Source organism: Balaenoptera ricei, chromosome 2 (assembly GCF_028023285.1).
Source record: "Balaenoptera ricei isolate mBalRic1 chromosome 2, mBalRic1.hap2, whole genome shotgun sequence".
In the NCBI taxonomy this organism is placed as follows: domain Eukaryota; kingdom Metazoa; phylum Chordata; class Mammalia; order Artiodactyla; family Balaenopteridae; genus Balaenoptera; species Balaenoptera ricei.
The window spans coordinates 39,073,286-39,093,993 of record NC_082640.1 but is presented as its reverse complement, the minus strand read 5'-3'; the positions used below and the strand labels follow the sequence as shown (position 1 = coordinate 39,093,993).

At 53.4% G+C, this 20,708-nt stretch overlaps 2 protein-coding genes across 2 annotated transcripts in view; one reads left to right on the top strand and one right to left on the bottom strand.

Annotated features, from left to right (window-relative positions):
* ACAN (aggrecan) overlaps positions 1 to 1,240 on the top strand; it is a 62,080-nt gene extending 60,840 nt beyond the window's left edge. The window contains exons 17-18 of the mRNA XM_059915392.1: positions 309 to 491; positions 869 to 1,240. Of these exons, the coding sequence (XP_059771375.1) occupies positions 309 to 491; positions 869 to 945 (260 nt within the window). The 3' untranslated portion in view covers positions 946 to 1,240. The remainder of the gene's footprint in view (positions 1 to 308; positions 492 to 868) is intronic.
* A 1,431-nt stretch (positions 1,241 to 2,671) lies between these two features.
* On the bottom strand, positions 2,672 to 18,731 carry HAPLN3 (hyaluronan and proteoglycan link protein 3). Its single transcript, XM_059912511.1, has 5 exons — positions 18,560 to 18,731; positions 10,240 to 10,421; positions 8,008 to 8,376; positions 5,278 to 5,580; positions 2,672 to 4,365 (listed from the first exon to the last, which is right to left on the bottom strand). The coding sequence occupies exons 2-5, from the start codon at positions 10,361 to 10,363 to the stop codon at positions 4,079 to 4,081; spliced, it is 1,083 nt and encodes a 360-aa protein (XP_059768494.1). The 5' UTR covers positions 10,364 to 10,421; positions 18,560 to 18,731; the 3' UTR covers positions 2,672 to 4,078.
* Between the last annotated feature and the right edge of the window lie 1,977 nt (positions 18,732 to 20,708).

The window sequence follows — 20,708 nt, the reverse complement described above, 5'->3', positions numbered from 1 at the left end:
GTCACAGACAGTCTGCCCGGCTCTCGCCCTCTTTCCCCACCTTTCTCCCTTTTACTCCCTTACTGCTGCTCTAAATCATCGAGGAACTCAAATGTTAGAACCAGTGTTTCCCAGATTCTTAGTGCGGCATGAAAGCACCCCTTCCCCAGCAGTCAGGGCTCACGGCTGGGTGTTCAGGCTCCGTGCCCCTTCCTTGGGCTCTGAGCCCATCTCCTCACAGCCAGAGGGGGCCATACTGGCTCATGACCAGCATGGGGCATCACGGGAGACCCTCTGAGAGCCCTTTCTGAAGGGTGTTTGCCCCTCAGTGGCCTGCGGAGAGCCCCCCGTGGTGGAGCACGCCAGGATCTTCGGGCAGAAGAAGGACCGGTACGAGATCAATTCCCTGGTGCGGTACCAGTGCACCGAGGGCTTTGTCCAGCGCCATGTGCCCACCATCCGGTGCCAGCCCAGCGGGCACTGGGAGGAGCCTCGGATCACCTGCACAGACCGTGAGCATCGCCCCACACAGCGTTAGATACCGCCTCCTCCCTGTCCTCCTCCCTGTCCCCCGCTGTCTGCACCGTCCGTGGGCTCAATCACAGATGTCCGCTGCCCCCAGGGAGGGGGCTTACTTGCACTGAGAAGGTGAAGATGAAAGCGGGTGGCCCACTTTCCTTTTCAACACCAGCCCCGAAGCCCCGAAGCCCAAGGTGGTTCCAAGAAAAATCAAAACCAAGAAGTGGGTAAAGCCTCAGGCTGCCTTCATGAGCCCATGGTTTCTGCAGGGAGGGGAGCCAGCGGAGAAGGGGCAGGACGGGGAGAGGCTGGGCTGGCCCACTTTCTTCCCAGGGTTCACCCAGATGTTTCCATCTCCCTTTCACCCCAGCCTCCACCTACAAGCGCAGACTACAGAAGCGGAGCTCACGGCCCCTGCGGAGGAGCCGCCCCAGCACGGCCCACTGAGAGGAGCTTCCAGGACGTGCCCAGGATGCTGAGCCCAGGAGCCTTGCCAGGCTGACATCCCACAGGGATGGTGTCCTCTCCTTGTCGCTTTCTGTCATATAAGGAATTCCATTAAAGAAGGAAAAAAAATAAATCCCACATTGTGTATGCACCCACCCACCCCCTCAAATCGCCAAAACTGCATCTAATTTTCCTCCCAAATGCCAAAGCAAAGCAAACGTATTGTAACCCGTGGACTGAGTTTAGAGACGTTTCTTCAATCTCCCGTTGTGCCTTTCCAGGGACCAGCGCAGGGACAGGGGGAGAAGGGGAGGGGTTAAGTTAAATAAAGAAGGTAATTTTTTGTTTCCTGACTTATCCAAGAGCAGTGCAATCGTTGGTTCTTTCACCTCCAGGGAGAGCTAGGGAGGAGGGAGGAAGGTGCAGAGGCCTGAGGGCATGAAGAGTGCGGAACCGCAGCTGAATGTATGGGATGAGACGGAGTAGGAGGGCTGCGCCATCTGTGCGGGGGAGAAGCCTGGGGGAGAGGGGGTGGCTTCCGGCCGCAGGTGAGCGGGCAGGAGAGAGCCATCGAGGGATCTTCCAAAGCGTGGGGGTCGGGTTCCCTCCGAGGGTCCCTCTTCCTCTCACCCGGGTCTGCCACCCTAGCAGGTGTCGATCTCGATCTCGGCAGGGCTGGGCGGGGGGCATTTCCTTCCCGGTGGGAGTGCCGCCCAACCCTCCCCCCTCCCTCCCCCACCCCCCGGGACCGTGCAGGCACCAGGGTTCCGTGCACCTATTTATATTTTTGAAAACTAAAGATTATGATAATTATAATGATAATAAAGACATTGGAAGAGATCTATTTCTTTTCTTTTCCCTTCTTTTCTTAATTTAAAGAGAAGGCAACCATGGTCCAGGGTCTACTGAAGGGGCTCTTAGGTATGGGGGCAGTGGGGACACATTTTGATCAAATGACCCCGAATTCTTGCAAATCCTGTCTGATCAGAAAGCCTGGGACAGTCACACTTGTGGTGCTTTATTTTCATAAGTGTACCTGTGCGTATGATGGATTCTGTGTGTGTGTGTGTGAGAGACAGAGAGAGAGAGAGAGAGACAGCCAACAGGTGCTGTGTATGGATTTGCTAGTTGGCATGCTGTCAAAGTACAACTCAAGTGAGACATCTGGCCACTATCCAGAGTTTGGTCCTTTGATTTACACTGTTTGCTCACACAGGAAGAGTCGATTGGTAGAGTCTAAGAACAGAAGCAAAATCAGGATTTATAAGAGGGAAGAAAAAAATTGCAGACAGCCTAGGAACAGTGAATCTTGCGTATACATTTCTGAGGCCAAATGGTTAGCTAGCCGCTAGCACAAAGGTCTGGGCATCCTGCCCTTAAGTAGGCTGTAGGATATCAACGAAAACGATTCCGACTGTTCATGGATTTCCCTCAACAGACCTTGAGTCGAGCCGGAGTGTGCATGCCAGGCAGTGACCCTCCGCCAGCCTCCTCCTTAGAAGGCCAGGTCGGCGCCACCCTCTCATCACACTTGCTCAGCGGGCATTGATTCTGTGTTTATGAAGGTGTCTGGGTGTTGGTTAGTGTGTGCCAGTGTGAGTCTGCTAGTGTCTCTTTGGGTGTGTACGTGTGTGGCTGAGTATTTGTTGGTGAATATTTTTGTGTACCCAGGTTACCTACAGCTCTGGAAAGGATCAGTGGACAAAAGCAGAGGATGCAGCAATGGTCACATAGTAGGAACGCAATAATCATGCAATTTATTGATTAATTAACTGATTCACTGGGAACACGACTGTGTCAGTGGTTTTCAACCTTGAGCCTGCATCAGCATCGAGAGGGCTTGTGCTGGGTCCCACTCCAGAGTTTCTGACTCAGCAGGTCAGGGGTGGGGTCCAGAAATTTGCATTTCGAACACGTTCCCAGGTGAAGCTGGTGGTGCTGGCCACACTTTGAGAAGCACTGGGCTACGTGAAGGATAGAGTGAATTACTGATTGTGGGTGACAGAGGCGTGCCTGTGCAGAGGCAAAAGGTCTGGTTTCCTGAGGCTGACATGGAGGGGGTGGAGGGACAGAGGGTGAGGCACAGAGAGGGCTGGTCTCCAAGATCCTCTGCAGGGCACAGCTTCCTCTGGTCTCCCGAGAGGTACCTCCCACTCTTGTGCTGTGTCCGCACAGACTCACAGCCGGGAGTAGGATGGTGGGAGAGCGAGCCAGCGCCTCCAGCTGCTAGGCCAGCCCCCGAGGCAGGGTGTCCCCAGGGCAGGCAAGGCCAGACCAAGGCAGCCCAAAGGTGCAGCCCCTGGCGTTTCCCACCCACTCCAGTGGACAGACCCAGTCGACCTTTGAAGTGTGGGACAGAACTGTCCCCCATTCCCACTGGGCAGGGAGCTGGGCCCTAAGACTAAATGAGATAAAGAGTGAGACCCAGATCAGGGACTCGGGGTGGAGGAAGGGGTCACAGCACCATTTATTGTCCAAAAAAAGTACACACACCTGAGGGCTGCTCCCCAAATAGGGAAAAATGAGAACAAAATATGGACTCTCTGGAACTAAGAAAAGGAAAAAATGTGGAGGAAAGTCTCTCTCTTCCCTGGGATGTCACACAGAAGGCCAGGGACCCGCTTCCAGCCCTCGCTCCTCCGCCATGCTGATGAGGGCCAGCTGCTTGCCAAAGAAGCACGAGAGGGCAGGAGGCTGCAAGGCCCGAAGCCCAGCTCCAGAGCCGCCCTGGATGCCCTCTCCTCCCTCAGGCTGAGGCGGAGGGAGGATTGCAGCCACCACGCCCTGGCATCTCGTGCCACTGCCAGCTCTGGGCGCCAGCCTCCCAGGGGCAGGGAAAGGGGCTGGACTCAGCAATGGCAGAGAGCCCTCGTGAGCCCATGAACCTCAAATGTCCTGGAGAGGGGCAGGAGGATTCGTGGAGGGGGGAGAGCCTTGGGGTGTCTACCTGAGTAAAGGGAAGATTTGGGATCTGTGGGATTTACCAAAAAAATAGTATTTAAAAAAATTTTAAGTTGAAAAGTACAAAAACAAAATGAAAATTGCCCCAACCTGCAAGGGAAAATGAACTACTCAATAAATACAGCCTGTGAGGGGATGGGGTAGGCGTGAGTACAGAGCTGGAGCCCGGGCGCTAGCGCGGCCGGTAGCAATAGACGCCATACTTGCGGCTATGTGGGTCTGGGAAACCGAAGCTTCGGACCCCAGGCTCCAGGGACCCACAGTTGTGACGTGCGTGAGCCACAGGGTAGCGGGCACTGCCATCTGCCAGCCAACCAGCGTCGCAACGGTCCAGGCCGTGGAACTTCCAGGCGGCAAAGAGCTGGCCCACCTTGGCGATCTGGGCATCGTCTTCCTGGCAGGCCTCCTTTGCCTCTGCCAGTGTCAGCTTCTCAGGGTGCTCCAGGTAGTACACCTCCCCTGTGGGATGTGGGGCGTGAGAGCTGGGCAGTGGAGTGGGCAGCCAGAGAAGACAACAGGGCCTGGAGCAATGCCAGCCCATCCAGACCCCACCAACCAGCCCCCAAAGACCTGACAGCTCTCTGAGCCTAGGGAAATGCCAGGCTGTGGGCATCTGCAGTGGATACTGTTGGGGGATAACTTCCCAGTCCTCATCCCCTCTCCAAGAGTGCCATCCTATCTGCCATGGGGCTGGGGTTCCTCCAGTCATATCAGTACTCCACCCTAGCCCTCCCTAATTACACCCTGGGTTGGTGCCCCACCTCTGCTGGACCAATCAGAGTCTCTCATTCACTCAGACATTTACTGAGCACCTACTATGTGCCAGGCACTTTTCTAAGTGCTTGGGATATGGCACGGAACCAGTTTGTTTTTATTCATTTATCTTCCCATGAAATGAGCTCCTTTGTGAGGACAGACTGTGTTTTATTTGTCTATGATGACCAGTGCCTAGCCTTGGCCCCAGCACATAGTGGGCACTCAGGAAATGTTTGATGAATGACTAAACCAATGATTGGTGTGAAGCAACAGCAGCAAAGCACTCAAAACTCAGCTGGGGGACTTCCCTGGTGGTCCAGTAGTTAAGACTCCGCACTCCCAATGCAGGGGGCATGGGTTCAATCCCTGGTTGGGGAGCTAAGATCCCACATGCTGCAAGGCGTGGCCAAAATAAATAAATAAAATAAAGAGCATCCCTAATGAACACCAGGAAACCTAAAAAAAAAAAAAAAAAACTCAGCTGGACATGGCTTCAACACGTGCGGGTGCTCCAGACCTCCAGATGAAGGTGCCAGCAGGGTGGGCAGAGAGGTCTGAAAGCTCCCCAGACGCTGCCCTTCCACCCGCAGGCCTGTGCTCAGCCATTCCACTCACCCCTGAGGGCAGCAGCAAAGCAGAACACATCATAGCGGTGCAGGCGGCGGTGGCGTGGGCCATAGCTGCGCACGCCAGGTGCCAGGCCCAGGCCACCGCAGGGGTGTCGGGCCTGCGTGATGGGGTACTGCACAGAGGCGTCCTGCAGCCAGCCCGCGTTGCACCAGTCCAGGCCTTCCTCCCAGGCCCGGAACAGCTGCTCAAAGGAGGCCACCACCGCGTCCTGTTCCTCGCAGGCCCACTGGGCCTCGTGGAAGTTGAACTGGTAGCGCCCTTGGGGGTGTTGGTAAGGGAAGACCACACCTGGGGAGGGAGGAAAAAGCAGCTTGAATGGGTGGGCCGGGCCCAGCTGATTGGAGACCCAAACCTACTGGGACAGATGCTCCCCTCAACACACACACACACACACACACACACACACACACACACACACACAAAATCCTTCAGAAAAACTCTGTAAACCTGTCATCTCCTGTCCAATATCCAAATCTGAGGCAGAGCCTATATCTGCTTTACACCTCCCTCCCAGAGCTAGACTGGCACACAGCAGTACTCAGAAAACTATTAGCTTGTTAAGGTAATGAATTAATCAGCTAACTAATATCCCCAACTACAGAATGAGACTAAGGCCTAATTCACAGGGCTGTTGCAAGAACCCCAGTGCTATGGTCTCGATGTGTTCCCCCAAATTCAGATGTTTAAATCCTAACACCCAATGTGATGGTATTAGGAGGTGGGGTCTTTGGGAGGTGATTAGGTCAGGAGGGTGGAGTCCTCATGAATGGGGTTAGTGCCCTTTTAAAAGAGACTCCAGAGACCACCCCCCACCCCCAGCCCCTTCCACCGTGTGAGGACACAGCGAGAAGTCTGCAATTTAGCAGAGGGCCCTCACTTGACCATGCTGGCACTCTGATCTGGCACTTCCAGCCTCCAGAAATGCGAGAAATGAATTGCTGCTGTTGTTTATGTTGCCCACACTGCGGTATTTTATTACAGCAGCCTGAGCTAAGACACCAGTGAGGAGGTACTGCCATCTACAGGAGATGGTGCACTGCTGGGCTCTGGCTCTCCCTGTCGGTAGCTGAGATCTCATCATCTACATTAACACTAACATTAATGTAGAAGCTTCTTAGGAGAATACAAGTTTCCATGTGGGACAGATGGAATTCAGGGGAAGAGGAAGGATGGTAAAAGGTCTTAATAAAGGGGACGCTCAAGGTCAGGGAGGTCCTGGGCAGGGGGCTTCCCTTTGTGGTGCCAGAGGCTTGTAGGTACCATAGGCTCCCTCAAAAGTCACCATTCATGTTTGAAACTTTACCATAATAAAAAAATTTTTAAACACCCTAGATCCAGTCTCTACCAAGTCAGATGAAACCTTAAGGAGAGGCGGTGTCCCTAGTGCCTGGAACTGGCATTGTTTAGAAGCAGGGCCTGGAGTCCTTAGAATCTCCTTCCTGTGGCCAGGGGCCTGGGAATATCTGGGCCCCAAACCCCCAATATCACCTAGTTCAGGAAGCCAGGCCCCTGGGCAGAGCCAGGTGGAGGGGGCAGAGAGGCCCCTGGGCCTCGACAATCAGCGCACAACCTCCATGTGTGTTTGCAGGGGGCTTATTTCATGCCTGGTTCCGTCCCAAATTCCCAGCCCTTCCAGCCGCAGGAACACGGTGAGGGCTCCCTGTTTCTCTAGGCTGCTTCTGTGGTCCCCAGACAAATGGCTCTCACAGGCTCCCTCCCATCCCCCACCATCCCCAACATCATGGGCCACCACTGGGCCACCACCTAAGCCATGTGGACTGGGGATGCGGCTGCTGATGGCAAAGATCTGCACTGATTGATAGGCCCTTGACTCACATCTATCCTCATCTCCTCGAAGGAGGTAAAGGAGGAACTACCCTTGTTCTTCATTTTACATGTGAGGGGACTGCAGCTCTGGGGGTGAAGCACTGACCTAGGGTACCACAGCTGGGATGGGAAGGACATTGAGTCAGGTCACCCTTCTCTACATACCCCCCAGCTGCCTCCCTAACAGGTAGGAGATATATGAGGACACACAGCCCCATCCTAGGGACAGAGAAGGTGGGAGTCATGCAGAGATCACAACAGGGACCCATACATAAGATCTAGTGTGTAGAGTTTGGCTGGCTTGCACAGCACTGGTTTGCTTTTTTTTTCAGTTAGATTTCACATAAAAATATAAGCTTCTCTTTTCAAATCAGAAAATCTGGCTGCACTAGGCCTGCTTCTGATGTGGCATCATCAGCTGGGCCTGAATAGAGCGGCTCCTTTCAGATGGGATGAGGGCTCAGGAGTGTGCCCCAGTCCCCACCACTCCCTATCACTCACCCTGGGCTGCCTCATTTGCTTGTGTTGCCTGCCAACTCTGCTTGAATCTCAGCTCTATCTCCATCAGCTGTGTGCCCCGCTCTTGTCCCCCTTTCTCTGAACAGGATGTGAGCAAGAGGGAGTAGAGAGTAGTGGATTCTGGAGCCTGACTGCCTGAGGTCAAACCTCTACTCGGCCATTTATGAGCTGTGTGACCTTAGGTAAGTGACTTGACCTCTCTGTGCCTCAGTTTTTTCAGCTGTACAATAGGGGTTAGAATAAGAGCAGCTTCTTCCTGAGGTTGTTCTGAGGATTAAATGTTTATCTGCCGAAAGCACAGAGGTTTGGATGCTTTCTCAGGGCCCTCTCCCCGTAGCTCCCAGGACCCAGCCCCCACTGGGGTCTCACCCCGCAGCTCCAGCTCCACCAGGCCACTCTCATCCTCCAGCCCATCAATGACCTCGCAGCGGTAGCGCCCATAGTCCTCCAGCCTCAGGTCCCGGATCTCCAGTGACACTTCACGCTCCCTCTCCTGCCACAGATGCACCCGACCTCGGTAGTCTCCGAAGGCGCGGTGCCTCAGCCCAATCGCCACCAGCACGTCCTGCTCCGGGGCCCCATTCTCCGACAGTTTCCACCATTTGATGCGTACGGGCCGAGGAGAGACCAGGGCCGGCTCGTAGTGGTAGCGGCAGGGCAGGGTCACGTTGGCCCCACGGTAGGAGAACAGGATCTCCTCAGGCGTCTCTACCACCAGCTTCACTCCATTGAAGATGCCTGGGGGGAGAGGCGGGTGTAGATGGGGACCTGCTGCAGCACGTCTGTACCCCTGCAAAGGCCCACCCCACCCTCACTCCCAGCTCCCGCCAGGCCCAGGAGTTCTAGATTGCAAGAATGGTCGCAGTGCTGCACCCCTCCCTGTATCCACACGCTCTGCAACGCAACTTTACATCTCCTTCCATTAGGAGATGACTCTATGCCCCCCACCCCACCCCACCACCTTGAATCCTTGCTGGCCCTGCCACTTGCTTTGACCAAATGAATGTGGTGGAAGTGACTGTTCCGTGGTGCTTGCTCTGAGCCGAGGCTCCAGGAGGCCCTGCTGAGGCTACTCTTTCTCCCGGAACCTTGCCAACCACCATCAGAACAAGGCTGGTCTCACCTGCTGGGTGAGAACATGCAGAGAGCAGAGACAAGCCATCCCAGCCGAGGCCATCCTAGACCAACAAGCCCCCAGCTGATCTGCCTGCCAACCTCAGGCACGATCAATTAAGTGAGCACAGCCAAGACTGAAGAGATGGAGCCCAGCCCAAAACGCTGACCAAAATGGAATCATGAGCAAAATACCTGGCTGTTGTCTTAAGCCACTAGGTTTGTTCGGTATAAGAAGCAAACTGGAGGACTTCCCTGGTGGTCCAGCGGTAAAGAATCCGCCTTCCAATGCCGGGGACGCCGGGGACACCGGTTCGATCCCTGGTTGGGGAACTAAGATCCCACATGCCGCAGGGCAACTAAGCCCGCGCACCACAGCTACAGAGCCCACGTGCTCTGGAGCCCTAGCACCGCAACTAGAGAGAAGCCCGGGCACTGCAAGGAAGATCCCACGTGCCGCAACTAAGACCCGATGCAGCCAAAAATAAAAAAAGATAAAATAAACATAGAAAATATTTTTTTTAAAAAAAAGAAGCAAACTGGTGTAGCAGGCAGCAAGAGCACCCCCAGATGGGTGGGTGGCTGGGACTCTAATCCCCCTGAGTCTCCTTCCCTAACACACTGGCCACAGGAGACCACAGCCTGCCCTTCACTCTCTGTCCACTGTCCACCACGACTCTTCCCAAACACCCGGAAACACAGGTGAGATGAGGCCAGGACTTCTAGAGATTATAGTCAGGGCTCAGGGGGACAAACAAACACAGAGCCTCCCATGCACCACAAGAACCAGGTTTATGGGCTAAGGCTGGCCCATCTCTAACGTGAGCCCCTCTATAGGGGCCTCATGGTCTCATGACCTTGGGTCTGGACTCGAGAGGTACACAGGGTGGGGGCAGGGGGGTATAGCCTCGGGGGTAAGCAGGAGACAGGGAGGCTCCCTGCAGAGGAGCGCATGCTGAAAAACAGCTACACCTAACAAGGCCTCGCCTATGCCAGGGTTCCTGTGAGGATCATACGAGGTAACGTATGTAAGGCACCTAGAAGCATGCCTGACACATAGTAGGTGTGTAAAACCACTGATAAAAAGTCACCTGCCCAAAGCCACGTAGCCAGTAAGTGGCAAAACTGAGATTCAGACTCACATCTCCCTAATCCCAAACCCCCTTTCTACTGGGGAGACCTGGGGAGGTCATGTTTAAGCAGAATCTTGGAAAATCCGGCAGGACTTTGGGGAAAGTATAAAAAGCAAAAATGATTGTCCTACAGCGCACTTGGCTCCACATCTGAGGGGCCAGCAAACACGGAGTAACAGAACCCCCGCTTCTGCTCATCTTAGAAACGAGGCTGGACCACTGCACAGCTGGGGGAGGGGCTGCTGGCTTCATACCCTCGCCCCTGTCCCAACCTGGAACCTGCACATCACAGCAGGGGCCAGGAGAGGTCTTCGTCACCTGGCCGAGCCAGAAGTCGACCCAGGAGGCCACCCACCTTCGCCGTGGCCCTTGCCCGCGTTCCAGCCGTTGGGACTATTGGAGTAGTAGAAGCCGTTGTAGAAGGGCAGGCCCGAGACGCAGCACAGCGGAAGCAGCAGGACCAGGAGCGGCAGGTCCATGACGTCATGCACGCGGCAGCACCCAGGCGTCCCAGGGAAGGCTGGGGGCTGGGGCAAACTGGGAAGAGGAGAAAAACAAGCCAGTGAGAGAAGCCCTGAGGCGGGGTGGGGGGGGCCAGGGACCCCTGGGTTCCAGCACCCACTCATTCACTCGATCGACAGGAAATTGTAGAGCATCTTGTGTGTGCCAGGCACCGTTCTCGAGGCCAAGGAGACAGTGGTGATGAGCTAGACAAGGTCCCTGCTCTCAGGGGACTGCACCGTGAAGGCAAGATGGGCAACAAGCAAGCCAACAAGTCCTGAAAAGGAGTTAGGAGGCAGCAAAAAGACCATGGAGAAAATTAAGCAGGATGAGATGACAGTATCACCATTTTTCAAACACCGGGATTGAACTGGAAAAGCTGTGAGCAGCATTTTTTAAAGACATCCAAGAGACTAGACTAGACTAGAAAACATCAGGTTGCATTCACGGTTAGCGAAGATGAGTCCTGCACTGCAGAGCTTTTGTTTCAGTCCAGAAACATCTGTGGGGATGAGGTAGGGGGGGTCACAGTGTGAAATTATTTCTTATCCTGGGTCAAGGTAAAAAAAAAAAAAAAATTTAATACCATGCTAGAATACTTCTGGGGGGCTATTCCAGGTTCAGTGGACATGCAAATAAAATAGGCAGCTGGCCCATGGGCTGTAGTTTGTTGATTCTATTTTTTTGTATTGCATCAAAATATTATATCTTTTTAAATTTTATTTTATTTTTGGCTGCGTTGGGCCTTTGTTGCTGCGCACAGGCTTTCTCTAGTTGTGGCGAGCAGGGGCTACTCTTCGTTGCGATGTGCAGGCTTCTCATTGCGGTGGCTTCTCTTGTGGAGCACAGGCTCTAGGTGCGCAGGCTTCAGTAGTTGTGACTCGTGGGCTCTAGAGCGCAGGCTCAGTAGTTGTGGCGCACGGACTGAGTTGCTCCGCGGCACGTGGGATCTTCCCAGACCAGGGCTCGAACTCGTGTTCCCTGCATTGGCAGGCGGATTCTTAACCACTGCACCACCAGGGAAGTCCCAAAATATTATATCTTGATTATTGAGTTTTCTTGCACACACACTCCCCTCCCTTAAATTTGCACATGAAGCTAATGCCTCACTCACCTCCTCCCATCCCTGCCCTGCTCATTGCCATTTACTGAGTACTCTCAACGATTAAAAGGCCGGGTCATACCTTGGAGGAGCTCAGTCCAGGGAAGGGGCAGAGTCATAGGCAGGAGATATCGTGTGGTGAGTACAAAGATAAGGTACAGAAAACTAGACTGAAGACACAGGAGGTAGCCAGGTGGAAAAGGACAGCAGGGTCTGCCCAGCAGGGGGCGCAGCAAGTGAAAAGGTGCAGAGGCCAGAGAGCACGTGGAGGGCTGGGGTGTGCTGCCAGTTGTCCATTTGTGACCCCCCCACTCCCTGGTCCATCTCTGCTCTTTTCTGCCCTGCACTGATCACTTCTCCCAGGCCCCCAGGCCCTCTGGCTTCCAGCTAGATTCAGCCAACAGGAGGTACACACAGGAGATGGGCAGGAGGGGAGAGAGGTTGTGTCTCTGCAGTACCTGTGTCCCGTCAGGATCACAACTCCGCCGGGCGGCTCCTCTCCCCAACACCACTCTCATGGCTCTGTAACACTCTTTCCTCCCCTTTCCCCTCGAGGCCAGGGGGGCACCGACTGCCATTGCTTGTCTCTGCACCCCAACTCCCTAGTTTGTTGCCTTTACCCTCCTCTCTAAATGTCATCGCATCATTAGAATCTCTTTATTGGAAACATCTAGGGTGAATTCTGCTTCCTGCCAAGGCCCTGGCTGATATAGGGGAAAGGAGGGGAGAGGGGTCGGCAGGACTAGAGTCTAGATGCCCCTGTGTGTCAGACCCAGCAGCCTGTCCTTTGTCCCAAAAGCCCTAGGGTGCCAGTAATGGCTTTAAGCAGGGGAGCCACAGGATCACACCTATATCTTAGAAACATCCCTCTGGGGGCTGAGTGGAAAGTAGGGCAGCAAGACCAGAGTTGACAGCAGGCATTTGGAAGTATGACTATGATTATCATGCAGCAACGCGGAAAGTGCTTAGGGTATCATTTAGAATAGACAAGGCAGAACATAGACTTGCCACTCTGCTATGATTGTAAGTGTGTGGCCCTAAGAATGCCTGTGAATGGGAACCAGAAGGGGAGGGAGCAGCAAAAGGAGAGAAAGGGAGAGGAAGGGAGGGAGGAAAAAGAAAAGAAATGCATTGGCCTGTAAGGGTGGTGGGATTGTGGAGGAAACATTCTTGTTTCCAGAACAGTTAGGAGCTCTTGCTGGGGAGGAAGGAATGGATGTGAAGGAAGTTGAGGGGTAGAATCCACTGTTCCCTTAGGCCTCTTTGCAGAGAGCCCAAGGCCCAGACTTGCCCTCTGTGCCTTGCACAACAGGAGGACACCGTGAGCCTTGCTTCTCATCCAAGAGGAATCCCCAGGTGACACCCACAAAGCCTCTTGGTGACTTGGATCTGGGCAGCCTAAGCACAAACAACCTAATACAGAAGTTTGGACCCCTGATAATGCATTTTTCTGTTATATGTATGCTGTGCAGTTAATTAAAAAAGAAAAGAATTTGGAAATGTGAAAAAAAAAAAGAAGTTTGGAGCAGGAAGCTCTGGGTTCAAGTCCCATCTCCACTACTTAATAGCTGTGTCGTTCTAGGCAGGATTCCTCATTTGTGAAATGGAGATCATAAAACTCACCATGGTATATTTTTCACTAATATGTTCTACTTTTCTCCCATAGTGAGAGAGTTCTACATAAGTGTGTGACCAGTCAGCTGAAGGCTGTATTTCCAGCCTCCCTTGCAGCTAGGAGAGGTCATGTGACTCAGTGCTGGCCAATGGGAGTGAGCAAAAATAATACATGCCACATGCAGGTCTTACACTGAAAACAATCTGGGATACCTTTCCTTGGTATTCTTTCCCCCAACCTGTTGGCAGCCAGAGTAGCCACCTTAGACTCAGAGATGGAAACCACAGGCTTAATGACAGAGCCACCCCACCAGCCCTGGACCTCCCCCACCTACACTGTGTCATGAGAGAAAAAAAAAGTCCTATTGTATTTAAGCCACCACATTTGAGTCTCTTCATGAACGTAGCTTAGCCACACTTGGCCTAAGAAATAACTCCACAGGATTGCTATGATCAGCATAAAGATATTAACAGCTGACTTTAATGAGCACTTACTATCCCACTTAATTCTCACCACAACCTCTAGAGGTGGGACCTATTGGTATCACCATTTTACAGATGGGAAAATCAAGGCACAGAAAGATTAAATAATCTGCCCAAGGTCATCCAGCTAGGAAACAGCAAAGCCAGGATTTGAACGCACTCCAGCTCCAAAGCCTGGAACCACAATATCAAACTAGGGAAAGTGATGTGTATAAAGCACATAGTCCAGTGCCTGGCACAGAGCAGGTCCTCGTAGGAGTTAGTTCCCTTTCCCTCCCTTGGGTTTCCATGTTTAGAATGCAGAGAAAAGTGGAATGAGGATGGAGAGGCTGGATGTCCCAGGGTCCGCCCTGTCCCTGGGCACCCAGGGCCTCCTGGAGCAGAGGGGCTCCCCAGCCTCCACCTGCAACGTTTCCAGCCTCTTTCCAGCACCTCATCTAGTACAGATGCTCCCCAGTGAGAAACAGCTTCCCCAGGAGGAGCAAATGCAGACATTTCTGCCACAAAGTGATCTTTGTCTGCCTGGGAAAAAAAAATGTGTATTTTTGTAAAATCATGCATTAAAAAATAACAAGGTTAGGGGAAAAATAAGTTTGGGGCAGACTACTCAAAACGTATGCAACTTTATAACCAGAGCACTAACAAAAACAATAGCAATCCTAAAAAAAAAAAAAAAAAAAAAAAAACCAGCATCGTTAACACTCCACTGACACTGGCACCCACGTCCCATCAATCAGTCCTCTGCAGACTTCACCCACCACTGGGGCAAGTGCTTCTTCCTTCAACATGCAGGTCCTTGGGGGCATTGGATTCCAATTTTGGTAAATTCCAATGGATTTACCAAAATTAAAAATCTGACACAGGGTGAAGTCACCTTCTTCAATGTTTTGTTTTGTTTTGTTTCGTTTCGTTTTAACACAGAGGAAATGTCTTTGTAACTTCTTCAGCTGGTTCCAACTTTTATCAGAAAACTTTACGCTAAGTTCTGTTAAGCAGCTAAACCAGCTCTACAGGCATTCCTCCGTCACCAAATCTATTGCATCCTTGAGTTGGGATGGCAGGAGTTTGGATATTGAGAATTTGGGGGATCCAGATAGGGAGGGATGCTGTGTTATTCAAATCTATTTTGAATAAAAAGCTATTCCTGTGTTGGACAGTGAATAGCAAACATTTGGATAGCGAGGGACATCTGTATTAAAGAAAGGCACTTTCTACAGGACTGGCAGCATTTATCATAAGGAATTAATACATTGCTAAGGTTTGCTCTGTAATTATGAGAACTCTTGTTTCAGTCACTCCAATACGTTAGCGAGCTGGAAAAAAATCACCACCAGACCAATGCGATTCCATGTTTTACTGACGTTGTTCCCCCAGGGTTCTTACCAACCATGGATGAGGTAATTCACAGTTCAGAAACACGTGCTGAGGCAGAACAGACCGTTGCACCTTCTGGTGTCTCCAGAACCAGAGTTCTGCCCTCCAGAACCGCAGAGCTTAAGTCTCCGAGGCACCCTTTCCCAGCCTCAGAGACCCTGGCACACACTCACAACCTTGAGCCTGGGCACCACAATTTCTCCCTGGCTTTTAAAGGGCTTCCATAGCCAACAGCTCCCTTGATCCTCCCAAGAGCTCCCCACCCCCACCCTGATCAGCAAGGAGAATTTCATTCTCCCCAATTAATCCACAAGTGAACAGAGACACCGAGGCATGAAGCAACTGTCTAAAGGTGAAACGGCCTGGAGGTGGTAGAGGCAGGACTCTGTTGAACTCTTTTTAGCCAATCTCCATAACAATCTGTCATAAGGGCTGCCTTCTACTTGTCAACACACTTTCATGAACATCATTGCTTATAGGCCTCACAATGTCAGAATTATTATCCCCATTGTACAGACCAGGAAACTGAGGTTCAGAAATGCTAGGTTGCTTGGCCAAGGTTACCCAGGTAATAGATGAAGGAGCTGGGACTTGACCGCATTCACTCAACAGATATTTATCATGCATTTACCATGTGCCAGGCATGGTTCTAGGCACTGAGATTACAAACCAGGGGTCCTTGTGGGGTTTACACTCTAGTGAGGGAGACGGACAATAAACACGATGTGGGATAATGTGATGTGAATGAACATGTGGCACATGATAGAAGAGGATAAAGCAGGGGGTGGGGGGGTCCTGTCAACAGGATGGGTCAGGAAGGCCTCCCTGAGAAGGGGATGGGCAGTGAAGGCATGAGCTTTGAAAATCCCAGGGAAAAGCTTTGCAAGAAGAGGGAACAGCAAGGGCAAAAGCCTACGGCAGGAACAGCTTGAAGGCCAGTAAGGCTGGCGCCCAGAGATAGAGAAAGGGAGGGTGGCAGGAAATGAGGTCCAAGTAGCAGTCACAGGTCCCAGGCTGTAGCCCTGAAGGGAAGTTACGGAAGAGTTTTCCACAGAGGAGTGTCATAAATCTGATTTACATTCTAAAAGGATCATTCTGGCTATCTTCCTACCTCAGTCAAGTGCATGTCCTCATCCTGGTTCTTCCTTTCCAGCTACAAACAGCCCTAGTTCTCTCCATTACTTCTCCGGTCTGAGCACCCACCTTGGTTTACTCCCTGGCTTATTAACACAGCTGCAAATGGAGAGGTGTGATCTGGTTAACATCCCTCTGGGATGTCAACCCAGCAGTCAAGCAACCTTAGAATAGGTGGGGGGATGCCAGGAAAAACAAAATGAGTCTGAAGAAAAGATCAGCCTGTGTCCAGGAGCTACAACCCTCCTTAAGAGGAGTGACCCTGGGCAAGTCATCTGACTCATCTGAACAGAAGTTTCCTTGTCTCCAGAGAATACTAACAGAATACTAACAGGCTCAGGGGCTGAGGACAAGGACCACCCTGAATGTCAAGGCTAAAACACAGAACAGAGTCCTGGGTGTGAATCAGGGGTGGCAATTGCTGCCTAGTTGCTGCCCTGCCCCGGGCTAATCCCCAACCACAACCACTAAGGGGAGCAATGGACGGCCTCTGCTCCCTGAGGCTGGCTACCCTGGCTATCAGCCCCTCAGGACCACCACAGAGATGTCACCAGCTGGAAGGCCCATGTTCAAGTCCAGCCCAGTCACCTTGGCAGTGAGTGGCTCCAGCTGATTTGGGGTACCCAGACTTGGGCACACAGGTCTGGGCCCAGCATTAGGGCTGGACACACCTGCATCCTGCTGTGTGACCTTGGGCAAGTTACTCAACCTCTCTGGGCCTCCACTTCCTCCCCTGTAAAAAATAATATTAGTAGCACCTCCCTATGGGTCTGTGGTGAGAATTATAAAGATAAATTTTGTTCAGCCCCTGACACACAGCAGGTGCTCAACAAATAGTAGCTAATACATATTGGCGGAAGACATAGTGACAGGCTTCAGGCTCTAGAATCAGATTGGCCACCTGGAATCAGTTCTGGTTCCACCCACTTACTAACAGTCTGTCGCTGGGAAAGTCCCGGAGCCTCAGTTTTCTCATCTGTAAAGTGGCAGTCAACAATAATACCAACCAGAAAAGCTTTTTGTGAAGATTAAGGAAGAGAATGGCTACTGAGCACTTTGAAAACTGCCTGGAGGGGGCAAGCACTCAAAAAATATTAGCTATGATTACTACTGTTAACAGTTTACAAAGTGAGTCTCACAAGATTTCAGTAGATTGTTCTGTCTCACTGTCTAGAAGAGAAGCAGCCACTGTTGGGGAAACTGAGGCCAAGGGAGGTGAAGACCCAAGGCTTTATCTTCGGAAAACAGGTTAGAGAAAATTCAGGTCTCCTGACGGCCCATCCCTTGCTTTTCCTAGCACCACTTGCCTTGGGACCCCTCCACACACCAGAATAAGCTGAGCCCTGACTTGGAAGGAAGACGGAGCTCCACGGGACCACCCCGACTACACAACTGGGGAGTACAGGTCTCCCAAACACCAGCAGAGGGCAGCATTGCCGCCCAGGTCTCCAGCTGACCCGGCTCCCCGAGAGGAATTTGACTTCGGTGCCCCCTGTTTGGGCAAGGCTCACACGGGCCTTTGAAACCTGCGGTTCCCGGAAAGTGGAAGCTGGAGGTGTTTCCTACCAGCATTCTCAGCCCACTGGCCCTTGCAAGGCCGCGGGAAAGGGGCCAGGGCGCCTCTCAATCACCTCCCCCCGCTGCAGAGGGCAAAGGAACTCCGGAGGTCAGCGCTGGACGCCAAGGCCCAGACCGGGTCACAGGCTGCTGGAGACCACCCAGCGAGCTGGTGACAGAGCTGGGACCAAGTGCCCGGAGCTGTTTCCTTCCTGGCTGCTCAAAAGCCCTAAATTCCTCCCTGAGCGATCCCATCTCCCACCCAGGGCTCTACCCTCCGCCCTCCCTGCCCCTCTGCCGTCCCTAAGACAGAAACCCCAGTGAACCCGGACCTGAAACCGACGGGCAGCCATTGCGTTTGCCCTGGGATGGCCAGAGCAGGCCGGCAGAGGCCGAGAGGCGCAGGTCCGCCTGCCCGCTGCCTCAAGAGTTGTCCCCAGCCCCTGCCAGGGTTCCCGCGGACCCCGGAAGCATCGGACAGATGCCCCGGGGCAGAGCCTGGCGGGCGTTGCGCTGTGCTGGAGGCTGCAGGACGGCGGCAGGATGAGACGGGAAGGGACCCGGTGGCTCCCGGTGGGAAAGAGGGGACCCGGGTAGTGGTCTCGGAGGCCACTGGTTTCCCTCGGCATTTGCCTCCTCGCGAACAAGGGTCTATGCACAAGGGTCCCACGCAAGTCAGCCCGCGCCCCGCGCTGCTCTCAACCCACTGGCGCCGGGGGAGCCCCCCCCCCCACCGGCTCTGGCGATCACAACCCAGCTCCGCTCCGGCCTCACGGTGCCCAGCTCACTCCTCCGGCCGGTTCCCCAACCCTGCCCCGGGAGGCGTGGGGCCTGCAGGAGACCCAAAGCGGGAAAGGAGGAACCGGCCCACAGGGGGCCCCAGGAGCCCGGCCACCTCTGAGCCACGTACCGTCCCCAGGCAGCTCCTCGACGGCTCGAGCGCTCCAGGCTGCGGGCTGACCGGGTCCGAGGAAGCAGGCGGATTTGGGGATCTTGAATGGCCAGAAAGGAAGCGGCGGCGAACAAATCCCCGCGCTCCCGCCGGGCCAGCCCCTTAAAGGAACACACGCCCCTTTCCCTCCCTCGGGCTGGGCCCAAAGGGAGGAGGTGCTACACACTTGGGCTGTCTCCAGACTCGGCTGGAAACCACCCAACCCGCAGAGCTGCTGGCCGCGCTGGGAAGGGAGTAACCAGGAGTTGAGGCTGTCACATCTGGGGGAAGGAAGTGGGGGAGGATGGAAGAGGAGCGTTTGTAAAGGGAGGGGCTCATTAGAACGCTCTGGTTTACCAAAAGCATTGGGACTAAGCAGGAGGAGCCCCTCTCCACACTGCAGGTGGACTATGGCTGCCCCCCACCTGCAGGAGAGGGAGGGGTGAGCGTTCTGTATACCCGCCTTTCCCCCTATAGAAGGCAAGGGGGCGCTGACATCCCTCCTGCCCCTGAGTTTGACCGTCAGGAAATCACCAGTCAGCCTCTTAACTCAGTGTCAGGCTCAGGGATCTAGTAGGTGGGGTTTGAATGAGCACTGGGAGGAGGAGGAGCACAGGATGGGGGATGGTGATCCCAGCCGCCCACAGGGGCGGTCAGAAGCCTTTCTGACTGGTCCTCCAACAGGGGTGACCCTACCTTAGAATCCTGACATCTGTCAGCACAGCCATCCAGCAGCCACCTCCCAGGATGCCTCTGTTTGGACAGGGTGTTTTCTTTCCCCTCCAGACAAACAGGAGGCCTGGCCTGGACAGCCCCTTCGTTTCCTCAGCAGCAAAGCCTAAGGAGGTCCTTCAGCCTTGGCCAAGTGGTCACTGAACCCACAGCCTCTTCCTAAATACACCTTGACAGCCTGTGTGTGTGTGTATGTGTGTGTGTACACGCATGCACGCTTTACATACACACAGCCAGGAGCAAATCAGAGCACAAAGAGCTGTGGTGGACAAGGCTAAATTGCACAAAGTGAATGCCAGCTTGATGAGCAAAAGGGAGCCAATGAAAGTTCCTCCATAAGGAAGAGAGACCAGTCTGTGCACTGGATGCAGGACAGATTGGAGGGGGAAATAGGACACGAGTTCCAATTAGGAAAGTTGCAAGCTTTCCTAACAACAATGACCAAAGTTTTTGAGGCCTCTGATGGGCCAGGCTTTACATCAGTGCTTATGTACATTCTCTCCATCAGTCTCAAGGCCATGGAGTCGGTTCTATTATTTCCACCTTACAGATAGGGAACTGAGACCCAGAGAGATTAAAGTAAATTGCCCAAGGTCACTCAGAGCCAAGATTTGAACCCAGGTTCTCCAACTTGAGGCCTTGCACTCCCAATCACTCCACTATATTTAAGCCAGGAACGGAAAGGAATCTAGACTCCTGGGAGAGGCGGGTCAACAGATGCCAGTGCTGACAGCCACACGTGTAGGGAGAGGGATGGACAGCAGAGAAGGTCAGTTTTGTAACAGCTAAGCAAGTTTAATGTCCCAGCCACTGGCAGGGCTGGCCAGCAGGTGGAATCTCAGAGCTGGCTCTCGGGACTGCAGTCAGGAAAAAAAAAGTAAATTTGTGGAGGTGATAGTGAACACTGTGGAAGTGGAGCGGGCTGCCCAGGGAGAGGAGCCAAAGACAGAAGGGGTCAGGAGGGAGGGGGCCCAGGTCCAGGGTCCCAGGAAGGGGACTTTCAGAAGGCTATGGCCAACACATCCAAGGCTGCAAAGATGAGCAGGAAGAAGGGACTGAGAGGTGGCTCAGGCAATTCCATAGTCACCTTGGATCTCCTGGGCCGGGTGGGGGGCTTGTGACACCAGCCCACCCAGCCAACCAGCCAATGAGACTGGCCCACAGAAAATCTTCAACGCCACAAAGAGGGACAAATTGACAGATGAAAGTGACGCTTGGAAGTGACGCTTGGTTTCCCCTTCTGCAAGTGGGACTCCTGCATTCTAACAAGGCTCGAGCTGCAGTTACTTATTGGGGAGGCATCCAAGAGCAGAGATGCAGGAGGGAAAAAGCTGTTTCTCCCACTGTCTGCTAAGTCCCCAGGAGAGGCCTGAACAGGTTGGGTGGTAGGAAATGC

Bases quoted from the DNA above. Each gene is read 5' to 3' on its own strand.
- HAPLN3 (XM_059912511.1), bottom strand. From the start codon at position 10,363: ATGGACCTGCCGCTCCTGGTCCTGCTGCTTCCGCTGTGCTGCGTCTCG. The intron at 8,377-10,239 runs GTGGGTGGCCTC...CTCTCCCCCCAG, and splicing joins GGGCAAGGGCCACGGCGAAG to GCATCTTCAATGGAGTGAAG. The intron at 4,366-5,277 runs GTGAGTGGAATG...CACATCCCACAG, and splicing joins CTTTGCTGCTGCCCTCAGGG to GGGAGGTGTACTACCTGGAG.